At 39.7% G+C, this 17,418-nt stretch overlaps 1 protein-coding gene across 1 annotated transcript in view; it reads left to right on the forward strand.

Annotated features, from left to right (window-relative positions):
- C11H10orf67 (chromosome 11 C10orf67 homolog) overlaps positions 1–17,418 on the forward strand; it is a 140,447-nt gene that overhangs the window by 10,303 nt on the left and 112,726 nt on the right. The window contains exons 2-4 of the mRNA XM_017962595.2: positions 633–753; positions 12,043–12,186; positions 13,765–13,839. Of these exons, the coding sequence (XP_017818084.1) occupies positions 633–753; positions 12,043–12,186; positions 13,765–13,839 (340 nt within the window). The remainder of the gene's footprint in view (positions 1–632; positions 754–12,042; positions 12,187–13,764; positions 13,840–17,418) is intronic.

Here is a 17,418-nt window from a genome sequence, read left to right on the forward strand (position 1 = left end):
GAAAAACTAACTGTATTGTTCTAAAACAAAAACTTTCATGAGAAGAATATCACTGTTTCACATTTTGCAAAGCTTTTCCATGCCTGGCTTAATGGAAGAGAGCTGCTTCTGTATAATCTGTAGCCTCTGGAAAACTCCATTGACCATTTGTGACATAATGATAGTAAAAAAGACAAATAAAATCTTAATACTATTATAAAATTAATTTGATCTCATAGATTTTCTAAAAGAGTATCCCAGAACCCCAGAGATCCTCAGCCCATACTTTGAGAACCACTATCTTAAAGGATTTCTGCTGAATAGGCCCATGCATAACCTAGGATGATTTCCAGCAGTAGCACAGGCAGTAACAGTATGGAAGATATTAAAAGCAGATATATAAATTGATCATCTCAGAAAAGTGGAAATCAGTTGAGTATTCATAGAGCAATATGCCTCAGTCCAGGGAATTTGATAATCTCATTATCCTCATTAGCTCCAGATCACAAGAGCTAATTCAGAGGCTTCCTCACCTCACCAACCTCTTAGAATACTTAAAATATGATATGATTTACACAAAAAAATACACACTAACATCTATTTCTAAGAAAATATATATGACATAAAGCACATTTCATTTCCTTTGTTTTCAGACTCAACATTTCAGATGATTTAAAGATTGGCTTTTTCAGCGCAGACCATGCCACTCAAACCGATTCCAGTGAAATACTGTCAGTAAAAGAATTGAGTTCATCCACGCAAAAGTTAGCACAGGTAAATCTGAATTTGTTTTGAAACTTCTGAGAAAATTTTTGGCATTAATTGCCTTCATGTTTCTTTCATAGACAAAAGTGAACTAAAATTTTTAAAATGTTAGCATCTTTGACAAACAGCTGAATGATAGTTGTGCTTCAACAAATTAATATAAGCTGCTACTTATATTTATGTCATACTTACATGTATGTTAATTTGTTTAGTAAAGTATTTTGTTACTCTGGTTGGAAATTCTTTTGACATCTGTGAACATTTCTATTTTTGATACTTTAAAAAATTATCAAACATTTTTGCATATATAATGGATAACTGTGTAACCCACCATCTCAACTTTGCCAAATTTTGACATTTTGTTAAATTTTCTTTGAATTTTTTTTTTTTTTTTTTTTTTTTTTTTTTGAGACAGTGTCTTACTCTGTCACCTAGGCTGGAGTACAGGGGTGTGATCATAGCTCACTGTAGCCTCCACCTCCAGGATTCAGGTGATCCTCCCACTTCAGCCTCACAAGTATCTGGGACTACAAGTGTGTGCCACCATGCCCACCTAATTTTTTGTATGTTTTGTAGAGATGGGATTTTGCCATGTTTTTCAGGCTAGTATGGAACTACTGGGTTCAAGCAATCCACCCACCTCAGTCTCCCAAAATACTGAGATTACAGGCGTGAGCCATCGTGCCTGGCCTGGATCTTTTTTGATTGTAAAGGAACATAGTATTGCATGTACGTTGGAGATGAAGAGTTATTATTAAAAACCCTAATCAATAAAGCTGTCACATGAGGTAGCATAACACTATAAATACTCTTGTCTACCTTGATTTTGTTTTTACACTTGGAAGTCGTTTCATATTGACACATAGAGCTTCCTCATTTATTTCACAAGTACATTACATCACAAAATGTGCATCATATATTTAGCTTTCCATATTGATGGACATTTTGGTCATTTCTAATATTTTACTGTGATGAATAGTCCTGCACATACTCATATGCCAGTAAATCTGTGATGTAAATTCTTAAAAGTGGAATTTCTGAGTCAGAGGATGTATGCATTAGTCATTTTGAAGGATATTGCCAAAGTGCCCTGCATAGAGATTGTACCAATTTACACTCCTGCTACTAACTTTTGAGAATGTCTCTTTCCTACATATTTGCCAATTTATTGTCTTCTTTTATACTTTCAGAAACATTTTATTTTACTCTTGTAAGTAAGTGTGTCCAAATGACCATGTTATGGTCAGTAGGATTCAGATGGAAATGGTCTATGGCAGCTCCGGGGCTGGTTTCCATTCCTTCCCTCCTTCCATTCCTTCCTTCCTTCCTTCCTTCCTTCTTCCATGGTTCCTTCCATCCATTCCCTTCCTTCCTTCCATTCCTTCCATTCCCTCCATCCATTCCTTCCTTCCGGTTTCCGTCCATTCCATCCATTCCTTCCTTCCTTTCCTTCCTTTCCATTCCAGTCCCTTCCTTCCATTCCCTTCCCGTCCAATCCTCCCTCCACTTCCTTCCTTCCCTTCCATTCCTTCATTCCAATTCCATTCCTTCCAGTCCCCTCCCCTTCCGGTTCCCTCTTCTTCCTTCCTTCCTCCATTCCCTTCTCCATCCTGGTTTCCCTCCTTCCTTCCGGTTTCCTTCCATCCATTCCCTTCCTCCCATTCCATTCCTTCCATTCCATCCGGTTCCCTTCCTTTCCTTCCATTCCATTGTTTCTTCCTTCCTTTATTCCGTCCAGTTCCTTCTTCCCTTCCATTCCTCTATTTCCTGTTCCCTTCTTTCAGTCCATCCAGTTCCAGTCCTTCCCTTCTTTTCCCAGTTCCCGTCCGGTTCCATCCCTTCCATTCCATCCTTTCCCTTCCCTTCCATTCCATTTCCGTTTCCCCCGTTTCCTCCATTCCTTCCATCCCCTCCGTTCCATTCCAGGTTCCGTCCGGGTTCCTTTCCGTCCCTCCCCTCCCTTCCATGTCCTTCCTCCTTCGGTTTCCTTCCTTCCATTCCTTGTTCCTTCCTTCCATTCCATCCAGTTCCGTCCATTCCTGTTCCATTCCATTCCATTCCATTCCTTTCATTCCATCCTTCCTTCTTCCTGTTCCCTTCCATTCCGTTCCTTCCACCCTTCCTTCCTTCCTGTTCCATTCCTTCCATTCCATTCCCATCCCTTCCTTCCATTCCTTCCATTCCCTTCCATTCCCTTCCATTCCATCCTTCCTCCTTCCATTTCCTTCCTCCAGTTCCTCCCTTCCTATTTCCTTCCGTTCCGGCTTTTCCTTCCCAGTTCTCTTATTTTCCCAGTTCCCATCCTGGTTCCTGTTCTGGTTCCCTTTCCTTCCCTTGCCAGTTCTTGCCGCGGTTCCCATCCTGGTTCCCTTCCCTTCCCGGTTCCTGTCCGAGTTCCCTTCCCTTTTCTTCCCGGTGTGGCTGGAGTTGGTTCCTGCTGGTGGGTTCGTGGTCTTCCTGACTTCAAGAATGAAGCCACAGACTTTTGTGGTGAGTGTTACAGCTCTTAAAGATGGCACGAACCCAAAGAGTGAGCAGTAGCAAGGTTTATTGTGAAGAGCAAAAGGACAAAGCTTCCATCCTGTGGAAGAGGGGGTGGGAGGGCATGGGCCACTGCCAGCTTTTATTCCCTTATTGTACCCTCCCATGTGTTCCATTTCTGTCCTATCAAAGTGCCCTTTTTTCAATCCTCCCGGTGATTGGCTACTTTTAGAATCCCGCTGATTTGTGTGTTTTACAGAGCGCTGTTTGGTGCGTTTTACGGAGTGCTGATTGGTACGTTTTACAATCCTCTTGTAAGACAGGAAAGCTCCCCAAGTCCCCACTGGATCCAGGAAGTCCAACTGGCCTCACCTGTCACCAGTTCCCATCCTGGTTCCCTTCTTGGTTCCCTTCCCTTTCCTTCCGGTTCCTGTCTCGGTTCCCTTCACTTCCTGTCCTGGTGTCCCTTCCAGTCCCCTCCCTTTTTCTCTCCTCCCCTCCTTTCCCTGTTTCTCTCCCCTCCCTTCTTTTCCCGGTTTCCCTCCCCTCCCCTTTCTTCCTGGTTTCCTTCCCCTTCCCTCCCTTGCTGGTTTCCCTCCCCTTCCCTTCCCAGTTTCCCTCCCCTTCCCTTCCTGGTTTTGCTTCCTTTTTTCCTGTTTTCCTTTTCTTACTTCTTCTGCTGGAGCATGAATCCTACTGTTTGGACCATGAGGTTGAAACAGTATACAGCAGAGTAATAAAACGGAAGAGTCTTAGATCATTTCACCCATTGATTGCTTAGGTAGATTTCTAGGGCGAGAAATTAACTTATTTCTCATTTATGCTTATGTTACTTAGATTTTATTTATTTATTTATTTATTTATTTATTTATTTATTTATTTTTTAGACAGGGTCTCACTCTGTCACGTAGACTGGAGTACAGTGGCAGGATCATAGGTGACAACAGCCTTGACTTCCTGGGCTCAAGTGATCCTCCCACCTCAGCCTGCTGGGTAGCTGGGACTACAGGTGTGTGCCACCACAGCTGGCTAATATTTTTTCTACTTTTTTGTAGAGACAGGGTCTCAATATGTTGCCCAGACTGGTCCTAAATCCCTGGCCTCAAGTGATCGTCCTGCCTTGGCCTCCCAAAGTGTTGGGAATACAGGCATGAGCCACCAAACCTGGCTATTTGGATTTTTTGTTATAGCTGAACCAAAATTTGATACAAATGTTAGATTAAGGATGTCTTCTTCTATTTCTAATTAATCAAATACATTTTAAAAAATCATGTATGACTGGGTTTGAATACTTTTCATGGCTTTTCTCCATTATCTGATGATGTGGTAAAATTTCGTTTTTGAATAGTAAACCATCCTTTACCTCCTGAAATAAACCCAACTGGATCATTGGATCATAATATTTCTTTTTTGCATTTCTACATTATTTGCTATTATTTTATTGAGGATTTATTTTCATCTGTTTGAAGTGAGATTGCCCTATAATTTTTTCTTTTCTTTTCTCTCTCTCTCTCTCTTTTTTTTTTTTTTTTTTTTTTTGAGACAGGGTCTTGTTCTGTTGCCCAAGCTGGAGTGCAGTGATAATCATAACTCACTGTGACCTTGAACTCCTGGGATCAAGCAATCCTCCCACCTCAGCCTGCTGAGTAGCTGGGATTTCAGGAGTGCACCACCTTGCCCAACTAATTTTTAAATTTTTGGTAGAGATAGGGTCTTCCCTTTTCTTCCCAGTGTGTCTGGAGTTGGTTCCTGCTGGTTGGTTCGTGGTCTTCCTGACTTTACCCTATAATACTCTTTTCTTATACTATTGTTGTTCAGTCTTGGTACCAAGGTCACAGTATCCTCATAAGATGAGAAGTATTCCCTAGTCTAGTCTCTGGAATACTTCACATAAGATTGGGAATATCTATTTCTTCAATGTTTGTTAGAACTTGCATGTAAAACTGCTTATTTTTATAGCTATTGTTATTTTGTTATGTATGTATTCCCATTTTATTAAATATTCTGGGTCAGTTTTGATGTTATGTTTTTCTGTAAAAGTATTTCTGTTAAATCTTCAAATTTTGGGTATAATGTTTATTGTCTTATTATTTTTCAGTATTATATTTGTAGTTGTATTCCTTTTTAAATGTTTAATATTGTCTGGTATTGTCTGCATACCTCCTCTCTTTTTTTGTTAGTGACTTTTGGCAGAATTGTCTATTTCATTAGGTTTTTTTTCAGACCCCCAATTTTAGTGTGTATTAATCTTCTTTATTGTATCTTTATTTTCTACTTCATAAATTTATTTTCTTATATTTATTATTCTTTCTTTCTTTCTGTTTACTCTTTCTTTTCTTAATTTTTTTTTTTTTTCTGTTTGTTTTATAAGATAGGGTCCACCTTGTTGCCCAGGCTGGAGTGTAGTGGCAGAATCACGGCTCACTGCAGCCTTGACCTCCTGGGCTCAAGTGATCCTCCTGCCTCAGCCACTTGAGTAGCTGGAACTACAGGCACATGACACCACACCTGGCTAATTTTTAAAATTTTTTGTAGAGATGGGGTATCACTATGTTGCCCAGGCTGGCCTCAAATTTCTAAGCTTAAGCGATCCTCCTGCCTCAGCTTCTCAAAGAGCTAGGATTACAGGTGTGAGCCACCATGCCTGGCTTGTTTTTCTTTTTTTTTAATTTCTTGAGTTGGAGCTGGGTATCAATTAGGATAGCATATAGCTCCGTGTTTAGAAAAAACAACTACATTGGCTGCAAGAGGTGTAGAGTTAGAGAATCCAGAGTTAGTGCAGTAGCTCTCCAATCTGTGTGATGTAGATTCATTTTATCTTCTCACATCTCCACGATTAGTGCCTGGCTTTTGTTGCCCTAGTTCTGATTCAGTAGCAAGATGGCTGCTCCCCTTCCAGCCTCCATGGAAGGAGAATATGGGAGAATTAGGGAGGTGTGGTAGTAGCTATCTTAGGAAAGCAAGAACTTTCCATAGAAAGCCTTGCCATATGTTTCTTTGGCCGTAAGTGTATCGCATGACCCCTTGAATTACAAGGAGCTTTGGACAAGTATTTTAGCTTTGCACATTGCTGCCCTTGACAATGTCGTGGTTCCATCAGTAAAGAAGAACCATGATACCAGATATTGGGCTGACAGCTACCAATGCCTATAGATCATAGATTTTGAGGCTTTCTTCTTCTCTTTTGTAGGCAGTTAAAACTGCAAATTTCCCACTAACTACATTTTTAGCTTCTACAAACTTTGAAATACAGTATTTTTATTAGTATTTAAACTTAAATACTCAAATTTTTCATTAATTCTTTTAATTTGTTCATGTCAACTGTATAATAAGAAAGTTATTAAATTTGCAAAGATGCTTTTTAGAATATTTTTATATAGCTGATACTTCAGTGCTTTGTTGTTGGAGAACACAGTCCTTTTGAAACAAATTATTTGGTGTTTGTTGCAATTTGTGTTGAGGCTTTGTCTGAGGTCAGTCTTTGTCATTGTGCCACAAATACAGGAATTTTTTTGTTTTGTTTTGTTTTTTCCCTGAGTTGGAGTCTTGCCCTGTCACCCAGGCTGGAGCGCGGTGGTGCGATCTCGGCTCACTGCAACCTCCACCTCCCAGGTTCAAGCAATTCTCCTGTCTCAGCCTCCCGAGTAGCTGGGATTACAGGTGCACGCCACCTTGCCTGGCTAATTTTTGTATTTTTAGTAGAGATAGGGTTTCACCATGTTGGCCAGGCTGGTCTCAAACTCCTGACCTCGTGATCTGCCCACCTTAGCCTCCCAGAGTGCTGGGATTACAGTTGTGAGCCAACATGCCTGGCCAGGAAATTTTTTTTAAAATCTGTATTAATTATTGGATTCATATATTTTTTCTATATGAAGACTTTTGCCATATTGTCCTTTTTGTTCAATGTTAATTTATCTGTATCAACATTCTCTAGGCTAGTATTTACCTGGCAAATCTTTCTCTTTTCTACACTGACATTATTTCTGTGTTGTATCTTAGATTATCTCTTATAAATTGTATATGGTTTTGAAAAATCCAATCTAATAATCTCTTTTAATAGCTAATTTATTCTATTAGTATTAATTTTGACTACTGATAAATTATTTTTCTGCCAACTTGTTTTTAAATTTCTCTTTATCTTATTTTTTCAATACCTCTTTTTTCTCCTTCCCTACTCTCCAGTGATTGTATTAACTTTTCTTTAGTTTCTATTCTCTTCTCTACTAGTAATTAACTATTTTATCTTTATACTTTTAATGATTAATCTCAAATTTGAACATTCAACAGTTGACTAGAATTTGTAATTTCTACCATACAGTACAAGAAATGTAGAACCTTTATCTCTAATCGTGTCCTTCTGTCTTTTATATTATTATTATCAAGTATTTCAGTTGTTTTCTCCTAATATTTTTGCAGTTAACTCTTCATATTGTTTTATACAATTAATGCTTGTTTAGATTTACTCACATTTACCAATTTATTTGCTCATCATTCTTTCCCATATCTCAGTACTTCTTTCTGCATTTAATTTTCGTTATTTCTAAAGATCTTTTGATCCTTTGTTCAGCAAGGATTATAGTGTACTTAGCATTAATATTGCACAACTTCATGTAAAACACAATAACCTTCTAACTGTTTACCACCCTCCCATCTTTTATGCTGAGTATCATATGTATTGCATCTATTATACATACATTATAAACTCATAACAGTGCTATAAATTTTAAGCTAATAAGAGGAAAGCTAGTATTTTATATATACCTAGATGTTTATCTTCCTTTGCTCTTGATTCTTTCCTGAAGATCTAGCTTTCCAGCCCGAATTATTTCTCTTTAGCCCAAAAAACTTTATTTAGCTATTCTCCTACTGTAGGTATTTTGGCAATGAATTCTGTTTTCTTTATTTAAAATGTTTTTACATTGAATATAGAATTCCGGGTTGACAAGTTGTGTTTTGTTTTGTTTTCTCACTTTACAATTGCTCTGCAGGCTTTAATAATGTCTAAGAAAATAACCATTATTAGTCATTCCAAATGTTATTCCCCTGTATGTAGCTATTTCTTTTCTGTCTGCTTTCAGCATTTTCTTTTAATCTTTGGTTTTCAACAGCTTGATTATTATGTACCTAAGTGTGGTTTCGATGTATTTATCCTGCTTGGATAAATAAATTAAGCATCTATAATCTGCATATTTCACCAAATTTGGGAGATTTGGAGCCACTAAATATATCTTCAAATATTTGTTGTACCCCACTTTTTCTATCCTCTCCTTCTGCAATTCCAATTACTTGTATGTTAGACTTCTCGTTATTAACTCATGAGTCCCTAAACTCTGTCCATTTTGTAAACTTTTAAAAATCTTTCGGCTTTATGTTTTTTATTTGATACATCTTCAAGTTCACAGTTTTTTTCTGCCATCTTTGTTCTTCTATTAAGTACTTTCAGTGAAGTTTTAATTTTGGATGTTATATTTTTCAACTCAGGAATTTGTTTTCTTTTTCAAAATTTTCTGTTTGGTGGTATTTCCTTTTTTCATTTATTACAGCATATTTTTCTTTACTTCTTCATGTATAGTTATAATAACTGCTTTAACATCTTTGGCAATTCTGACATTTTGGTAATATTGGAATTGGTTTCAATCATCTTTTTTCTTGAGACTGAATCACATTTTCCTGTTTTTGTATACAATCCAAGTAATTTGGATTATATTGTAGACTGTGTGGATGTTATCTTCTGGGTTCTGATACATTCCCCTAAAGAATGCTGAGGGTTTTTTGTTGGTGGTGGTGGTTTTTTTTTTGTTGTTGTTTGTTTGTTTGTTTTTATTTTCCCCCACACAATTAACCTGTTTGGATTAAAACAGAAAATTATGTCTTTTTTTATTTTTTTATTTTTTTCAGGCCAAATCTTGGTTTTGTTCTATTATCTCTAGCTGGGCTATTTGCAGTCTGCCCCATGTATGTATCTCTCAGGGATGAGCCAGAGGTTTGTTCAGAGGTGGGTTTCATTTTTGTTTTTTGTTTTTTTGTTTATGAGACAGGGTCTCCCTCTCTTGCCCAGGGTGGAGTGCAGTAACACAATCATAGCTCACAGCAGCCCCAAACTCCTAGGCTCAAGTGATCCTCTCATCTCAGCCTCCCAAGTAGCTGAGACTACAGGCTACACACCACCATGCCTGACTAATTTTTAAATTTTTTGTAGAGATGAGGTCTTACTATATTGTTAGGTGGGTCTTAACTGCTGGCCTCAAGTGGCCCTTCCTCCTTGGCCTCCCAAAGTGCTGGAATTACAGACATAAGCCATCATGCCTGGCTTGTTCAAAGCTTTTACTGTGATTTTAGAGTTTGTCTTTCTGATTTTTTTTCATCTGGGACCCCACCCAAACACTGTCACTTGACTTCTCAAAGTCTTGATATTCTCACCTGTAAAATAAAACCTCCTATACAGTATGAGGATACTAAAATGAAAGTCTTCCCAGGATACCAGTACACCAGGCATCAAGTTCCAAACTAACTGTGAGTTAGAAACCATTTGCAGATTTTGCAAGGGGCATGTTTCACATTAGATGAATGTCTCTCAGCTTTTGAATCAGATCAAGGACAATAAATAAGGTCAGGGACTGAAGAGAAAAAACTGCTGAAGCTGACTCTAGAAAGAACTATTGCCATGGTTCTTATGGGAGAAGGGCAGCAGAAGCAATCCTCCTCAACTCAAAGCTAGGAAGGCAGGCTTCAATGGAGCTTGGATGTATTTGCTGTCCTTAGAAGACACAAAGGACTGGTGCTTGACTCATGCTTGAGGAAGCAAAAGGGGGCTGTGATGAGAAGATAGAATGACTTGATTGGGATCAGTCTGCACTTCCAGAGTTATTGGGGTAAAGGATGTGTAATTGTTTCCCGTAAATCATATGTGGCCCTGAGAGAGAGAGAGGTGAAACCAGTGTGGGGTGATTTTGGGTCCTGTCCAGTAGAGTGATCTGGAAGAACAAAGGACCCCTAACAGCAGGGAGAAGAAAGAGGTGAACTCCAGATTCATAGAACCTAAGGAAGGAGTAGCAAGTGACCACTCAGAGTAGAGAAGCATCTGCTTAGGTCAAGATACATCTACAAAAGAGAGGGTCCCAGTAATCAGAATCTCTAGAGAAGCTACATCAGTGCCCAAGGGAAGAAGAGAAGTTAGTTCTTCTGCCCTGTAGCACCATGGTGAAGCCACCCCACCAGGTAGGAACATCCTTGCCCCTCTATCCCTGCTGCCTTGTTCCTTGTGGAGATACAACCACTTGGGTGCTGGTAAGGGGGTGAGCAGAGAGAGCTCAAAGGTGAATCACTCTTTTTCATTACTCTCAACAAAGGGAAAAACCTTATGAATGAAGTTGGAAGCATTTTAACTCATATATATGTAATGTATATATTATATATACATATATACACGTGTGTGTGTGTGTGTGTGTGTGTGTGTATTTAGACGGAGTCTTGCTCTGCTGCCCAGGCTGGAGTGCAGTGGTGCGATCTTGGCTCACTGCAACCTCCATCTCCCGGGTTCAAGTTCCCAAGTGGCTGGGATTACAGGGGCACGCTGCCACACGGCTAATTTTTTGTATTTTTAGTAGAGACAGGGTTTCACCATGTCAGCCAGGTTGGTCTCAAACTCCTGACTTCAGGTGATCTGCCCACCTCAGCCTCCCAAAGTGTTGGGATTACAGGCATGAGCCACCTCACCTGGTAGTTATATTCTAAATGCTACTCTGAGGCTGTATTTGTAGCGATAGTAGGACTATGTTCCCAAGAATGAATAGAAAAGTCATGGGATTTTGTCATTTCCATTCAGAGCAGGGGAAGATTACATAGAGAATACATTTTTTTTTAGATCTCTCTTTTTTTCTTCTTTTCAGTTTTTGAAGAGATGGAGTCTCACTATATTGTCCAGGCTGGTTTCAAACTCCTGGGCTCACCTGATTCACCCACCTTACCCTCCCAAAGTGTTGGGATTACAGGTGGGAGCCCTAGTGAATACATTTTAAATAGATGGGGGTAGATAAAAATACACTGTGTTTTAATTATTACAAATGGTTCTTAGTCAACATGCTGGTTACATATTTAAATGCTTGTGCTAGTAGATTCTCAGCAAATGATGATTCTTGCCTCTGTTTTCTGATCTGAAATCCACATCTTGAGAACTATACCTTTTGAGGTATGACAGAAGGCCAATATAAACACAGATATTTTCTTCTGTGTGGGAAGAAACTGCTAGGAAACTCTCGTCTTTTAGTCCATCAGCGTATCTTAGTTTGGCAAATTAATTGTCATTTTGAAAGCCTGGTCACCTAGGATGGAATTACTGGAATTCCACAATGCATACAATCATCTTAAAAATCAGGACAGACCTCTGACCAGGAACCCAGCTTATATGTCCAGAACCAGAGAATGTGTTGGAATCTTTACACAGAGGACCTTTACTCTCTATAATAATGTATATTTTTTCCATTTTTTATTTAATGTGTGTGTGTATATATATATATATTTAACTTTTAGGTTTAGGGGTACATATGCAGGTTTGTTACATAGGTAAACTCATGTCACAGGGGTTTGTTGTACAGATTATTTCATCACCCAGATACTAACACTAGTTCCCATTAGTTATTTTCCCTGATCCTCTCCCTCCTCCCGCTCACCGCCCTAAGTAGGCCCCGGTGTGTGTTGCTTCCCTCTTTGTGTGCCTGAGTTCTCATCATTTTGCTCCCACTTACCAAGTGACAACATGCAGTATTTGGTTTTCTGTTCCTACGTTAGTTTGCTAAGGATAATATTTTCCATTTTTAGATGATGAAATCCCTCCAGGTGGATTTTGGGTTCCTCAAACAATTGCTTCAGTTGAAGTTTGAGGACCGACTGAAAGAGGAATCTTTGAGTCTCTTCAACATTCTACATGACAGGATCCTGGAAATTGAAAAGCATTATCAACAGGTAAATGTTCTCTTACTTCTTTTGTTTTATGTGTGGGTCGATACTGTGCTAGATGTGTATGCAGTGCAGTTTAGAATTTAGTAACTTGTGAGGGCAGTGTAATTTGCATTAGTTGTATCTTACGTGGTAATTAATACATAGAGCTTCACTATGTGTCAGGGACTTGTGTAAGTACTTAGCATATGAACTGATTTAATTCTCACATTCACCTTACGAAGTAGGCACAATTATTTTCCCTCTTTTACAGATGAGAAAACTGAGGCACAGAAAGGCTAATAACTTGTTCAAGGTCACCAGTTAAAAAACAAGAGAGGCCAAGCACACATGCCTCTAATCCTGCCACTTTGGGAAGCCAGGATGGGAGCCTGGCTTGAAGCTGGGAGTTTAAGACCAGCTTGGGCAACATAGTGAGACCTTGTCTTTTCAAAGAATAAAAGCATGAGCCAGATGTGGTGTTGCAGACCTGTAGTCCCCAGCTACTTAGGAGTCTGAGACAGGGGAATCACTCGAGCCCAGGAGTTCAAGGCTTCAGTGAGCTATGATCACACCGCTGTACTCTAGCCTGGGTGATAAGTCGAGACCCCCATCTCAGAAAAACAAAAAACAAAACAAATGGACATTACTATTATTTCTGTGCCATAAAAACAAACAAACAAAAACCATCTTTTGCTGACCACACCATGTTAAGTACCATGCTAAGCCTTTAAAATATATTTACCCTTTAAATCTCTCAAAATGTGAAGATAGAAATCCTATTGTCTGTGATTTACAGATCAAGAAACAGCCTGCCAAGGTTAAGTAACTTGCTTAAGGTCAGACAGGTAGTAAAGGGCACAATGATATTTAAATTCAATACCATCTGACTCTAAAGCCTATTTGAGGCTGGGAGGCGATGGCTCAGGCCTGTAATCCCAGCACTTTGAAAGGTTGAAGCGGGAGGATAGTCTGAGCCCAGGAGTTCGAGATCAGCCTGGGCAACAAAGCAATACCCCATCTCTGCAAAATAAATTTAAAAATAAATTTTTTTTAGAAAAGGATAAAGCCTATTTGTTGTTTATACTCCATGCTGAGATCAGAATTGATATCAGAATCATGAGTATTTTTTTTTTAAATGCACTCTCTTCTATTGTTAATCTAAACAGATCTAATCAAATTATTTGATTAATCAGAAAATAACTCTAGTTTGCAGATTAGCACTATAGATTTCTTTTCATGAGCATATTCCATTCAAAAAGTACAAGGACTAGAAGAAGATAGGCATCACAAATAGACTTTACAACTTTTAAAAGCAGTTTTAGGAAGGCACTAAAAGACTTTACTCAAGTGAAAAATGAAATGAAGTGTTCAAATTATCTGTATATATTTTATCCATATGATCTCTCTATGGCTTTTGGTTGAGTATAAGTAAAAATAAAATGTGTCATAATAGCTACAGGGTGAGAGAAATGATTATGAATTGAAGTTTTCAAGAGATTGTGATGATTCAGATGATGTTTTTTTACTGAGTCCCTCCCTAGTAGGTGTGGGTCATATTTGGAAATACATTATGGTGCTTATTGCGTTTATTTTTATTTGCAGAATGAGGATAAGATGAGAAAATCCTTCAATCAGCAGTTAGCCGATGCCATAGCTGTTATCAAAGGAATGTACCAGGTGAGTTTTTGTTTTTGGTACTATGGTTGTGGGCAAGACTAGCTTCAGCTGCTGTGTGCAAGGAGTGGGGATCACCTTGGCTTCCCAGTCTGTGTTTCCAGCTCTGAGGGCCTGTTTCCTCAATTTTCAGGTCACCTTAGAGGGATCAGGCCTAGGACTGTTTATGCTCACATTATAAAGCTTTCTAGAAACTGGAAAATTCTAATCTGGTATTCAGGACACCTGGGCATGTATTAAAGTAATCCAAAGTTTATTTGATGTGGTCATAGCTGAATAGACGAAGGTCAGATGGTCCTAAGAGAGAGTTCAGAGAATCTGTAGTAAATTCCAGTTGGTGGATTAACTTTTCTAATGACAGGGACATTTTTATCTGCCAGACACATGCTTCATTTTCCTTCACAATGGGAAAATTCCTACCTTTAGTGGTTTTTTAAGACTCAGCAAAGACCTTGTTCTTCATTTAGCATTTATAACTATATCCTCACCTTGCATTTCAATATACTTCCATAAGTAAATTTTTTGCATACTTCTTTTTGGGCACTGTTTGCAAGCTTCTTATCATAGCACTCAACACATTCTGTATTTAATTATGTAATTGCTTGTGAAGTGTCTTTGTTCCGTGCCAGACTGTCAACCTTAAGGATCTCCTGTGTGTTACTCTCTGCTGTGCCTCTGCCTTTAGTGCTGTGACTGGTACATAATTAACAACCAGCTACTGATTGCTAAATGCATGAATGGTCACCTGTACCTGTGGCAGACAGTGCTGCCGCCTGCTCAAATGTCATTCTCTCCACTGCACATTCTCCCCACTGCTTTTTACTGACAGGGGTGCTTCCAACTATAGAAACCAAAATGCTAGATTCTTCCTCTTCCAGCTCCCTTTTTAGCTATAGCACAGACATAGGCAAAGTCAGGTCCCTAACCAATGAGACCTGAAGGTGAGTTGGCTGTGAGATTTTGGGGGAGGTTGTTCTTTCTAGGTAAAAGGGACTCCTGAAGATATCACCTCCCACTGGTCAGAATAGTTATTATTAAAAAGTCAAAAAAATAACAGATGCTGGTGAGGTTGCAGAGACAATGGAACACTTGCTTATACACTGCTGATGGGAATGTAAATTAGTTCAGCCACTGTGGAAAGCAGCTTGGAGATTTCTGAAAGAAATTGAAACAGAACTACCATTTGACCAAGCAATCCCTTTGCTGGGTATATATCCAAAGAAAGATACATCATTCTACCATAAAGACACATGCATGTGTGTGTTCATTGCAGCACTGTTCACAATAGCAAGGACATGAAATCAACCTAGATGCCCATCAACGGTGGACTGGATAAAAAAAAATGTGGTACATATACACCATGAAATATTACATAGCCATAAAAAAGAATAAAATCACATCCTTTGCAGTAACATGGAGGGAGCTGGAGGCCACTATACTAAGCAAATTAATACAGGAACAGAAAACCAAATATTGCGTGTTCTTACTTGTAAGTGGGAGCTAAACATTGAGAACATATGGACACGAAGGGAACAGTAGACACGGGGGCCTACTAGAGAGTGGAGGGTGGAGGTTGGGAGGAGGGTGAGGATCAAAAAACTACCTATTGAGTACTATGCTTATTACCTGGGTGATGGAATAATCTTACACCAAACCCCTGTGACATGCAATTTACCCATGTAATAAACCTGTACATGTACCCTCTGAATCTAAAACAAAAATTGGAAAGGAAAAAAAGGGTCTCATGGAAGACCTTTTCTGTTTCTTTGCTTGATATTTTATGTCTCCTTCTGATGCTTGGAATTGCCGCGGCACTGTAAAACCAAACATTGAGATACTCTGGATGTGCTGAGGTAGCAAGGTAGAAAGATGAGAAGCAGAGGGGTCCTTGGTAATGTCATTGAGCCATGAAAGTAACCCTGGACTTGCCCTGCCTCTGACCTCTTAAATTCATGAGATAACAACCCCTCAGTGTCGAGCCACTGTTAGTTGGCTTTTCAGTTACTTGCAGCTGAAAACATCGCAGGACATATTGCTCTGCTAATGATCTCTGTGACTCTGTGCCAAACTGTGTTTCCAGAGGCACCTGTGACACTCTCTCCCACTTACCTGCTTTTGTGCAACGTTATGTCGCTTCTCTGCCATCAAGAGGTGGAATCTGATTCCCCTCCTTTGAATCAGGGCTGCCCTTAGTGACTTGCTGATAAGCACAGAATGTGGAGGAAGTGAAGCTGCCTGACTTTTAAGTTAAGGTCGAAAGAAGTCTTGCAAGTTCATCCTTATTTTCTCTGAATGTTTGCCCTCTAGATTGTCCTTCCCTGAATTCAGCTACCATGCTGACAAAAGCTCATGCCATATGGAAGATCTACATGTAGGTACTACTAGGTCTCCAGGCTCATCTCAGCCCCACCTTTGAGTCACCCCAGCCTAGGAGTCAAAAATATGAGTGGAGAAGCCTCCAGATGACTCGAGCTACCAGCCATGTAGAGTCTTTTTATGGAGGAAAGATAAGCCATCCCTGCTGTGCTTCTACTAATTCCCGACTCATTGAATTTGGTTTTTTTTCTTTGTTTTGCTTTTTATTTTGGGGTCTTTTTTTTTTTTTTTTTTAGAGACGGGGGTCTCACTGTCTCCCAGGCTGGAATGTAGGGTGTGCTCATAGCTCACTGTAGCCTTAAACTACTGGACTCAAGTGATCCTCTCGCCACAGCGTCCTGAGTAGCTGGGACTACAGGCATGTGCCAGCACACCCAGTTAATTAAAAAAAAAAAAAAAAATATATATATATATATATACACACACACACACACACACACACACACACACATAGTAGACATGGGATCTTGCTATGTTATCCGGGCTGGTCTTGAACTCCTGTCCTCAAGTAATCCTCCTGCCTTAGCATTCCAGAGTGCTAAGATTACAACCATGAGCCACAGTGCTGGCCTAATTAATATTTAATGGAAGAAGACAGAAGGAAGAAAGAGAAAGAGGGAAGGAGGGAAAATGAGTATTATCTGTAGCAGTTTTATATATATTGATTTTGTAACCAAACATCTTGCTAAATTCTTGTGTTTGTTTTAATAATTTTTCTATAGACTCTTTGAGGCTTTCTATGTAAACAGTTGTGCACTTGAGAATACATATTTTTGTCACTTCATTTTTCATCCATAAACCATGTAATCATTTCAGCAGTGCCCTGTCTGGAGCAGCTGCTGCAAAGATGCTGGATGCAGCAGGGGAGACATGACCAGGGTTGTACACTCTACTAAGCCGGCAGGAGCCAAGAACAAGCAGGAATGGTGCCTACCTTCTGAGTTGGTGATGGGGGAGCTCCATGCTCCTAGAGGCAGCTGCAGCTGCCCAGCCATGGCTGCAGACCCAGGGATCCCTGTGCTCTTGGGGGCCCAGGAAGCCCCCCTGCCTCCACAGGCTCAGAAGTGCCTGCTCCTGCTGCCTGGCCTTTCCTTATTCCTGGCACCCACTCTTATTTTGGAGCAAAGTTGTGGCCAAGCCTGGGCACTGTCATGACCTGGCCAGGTGTGTGTGTGCTTGGGATGGTGCTGACACACCAGGCCCCTG

This window comes from Papio anubis, chromosome 11, assembly GCF_008728515.1.
Source record: "Papio anubis isolate 15944 chromosome 11, Panubis1.0, whole genome shotgun sequence".
In the NCBI taxonomy this organism is placed as follows: domain Eukaryota; kingdom Metazoa; phylum Chordata; class Mammalia; order Primates; family Cercopithecidae; genus Papio; species Papio anubis.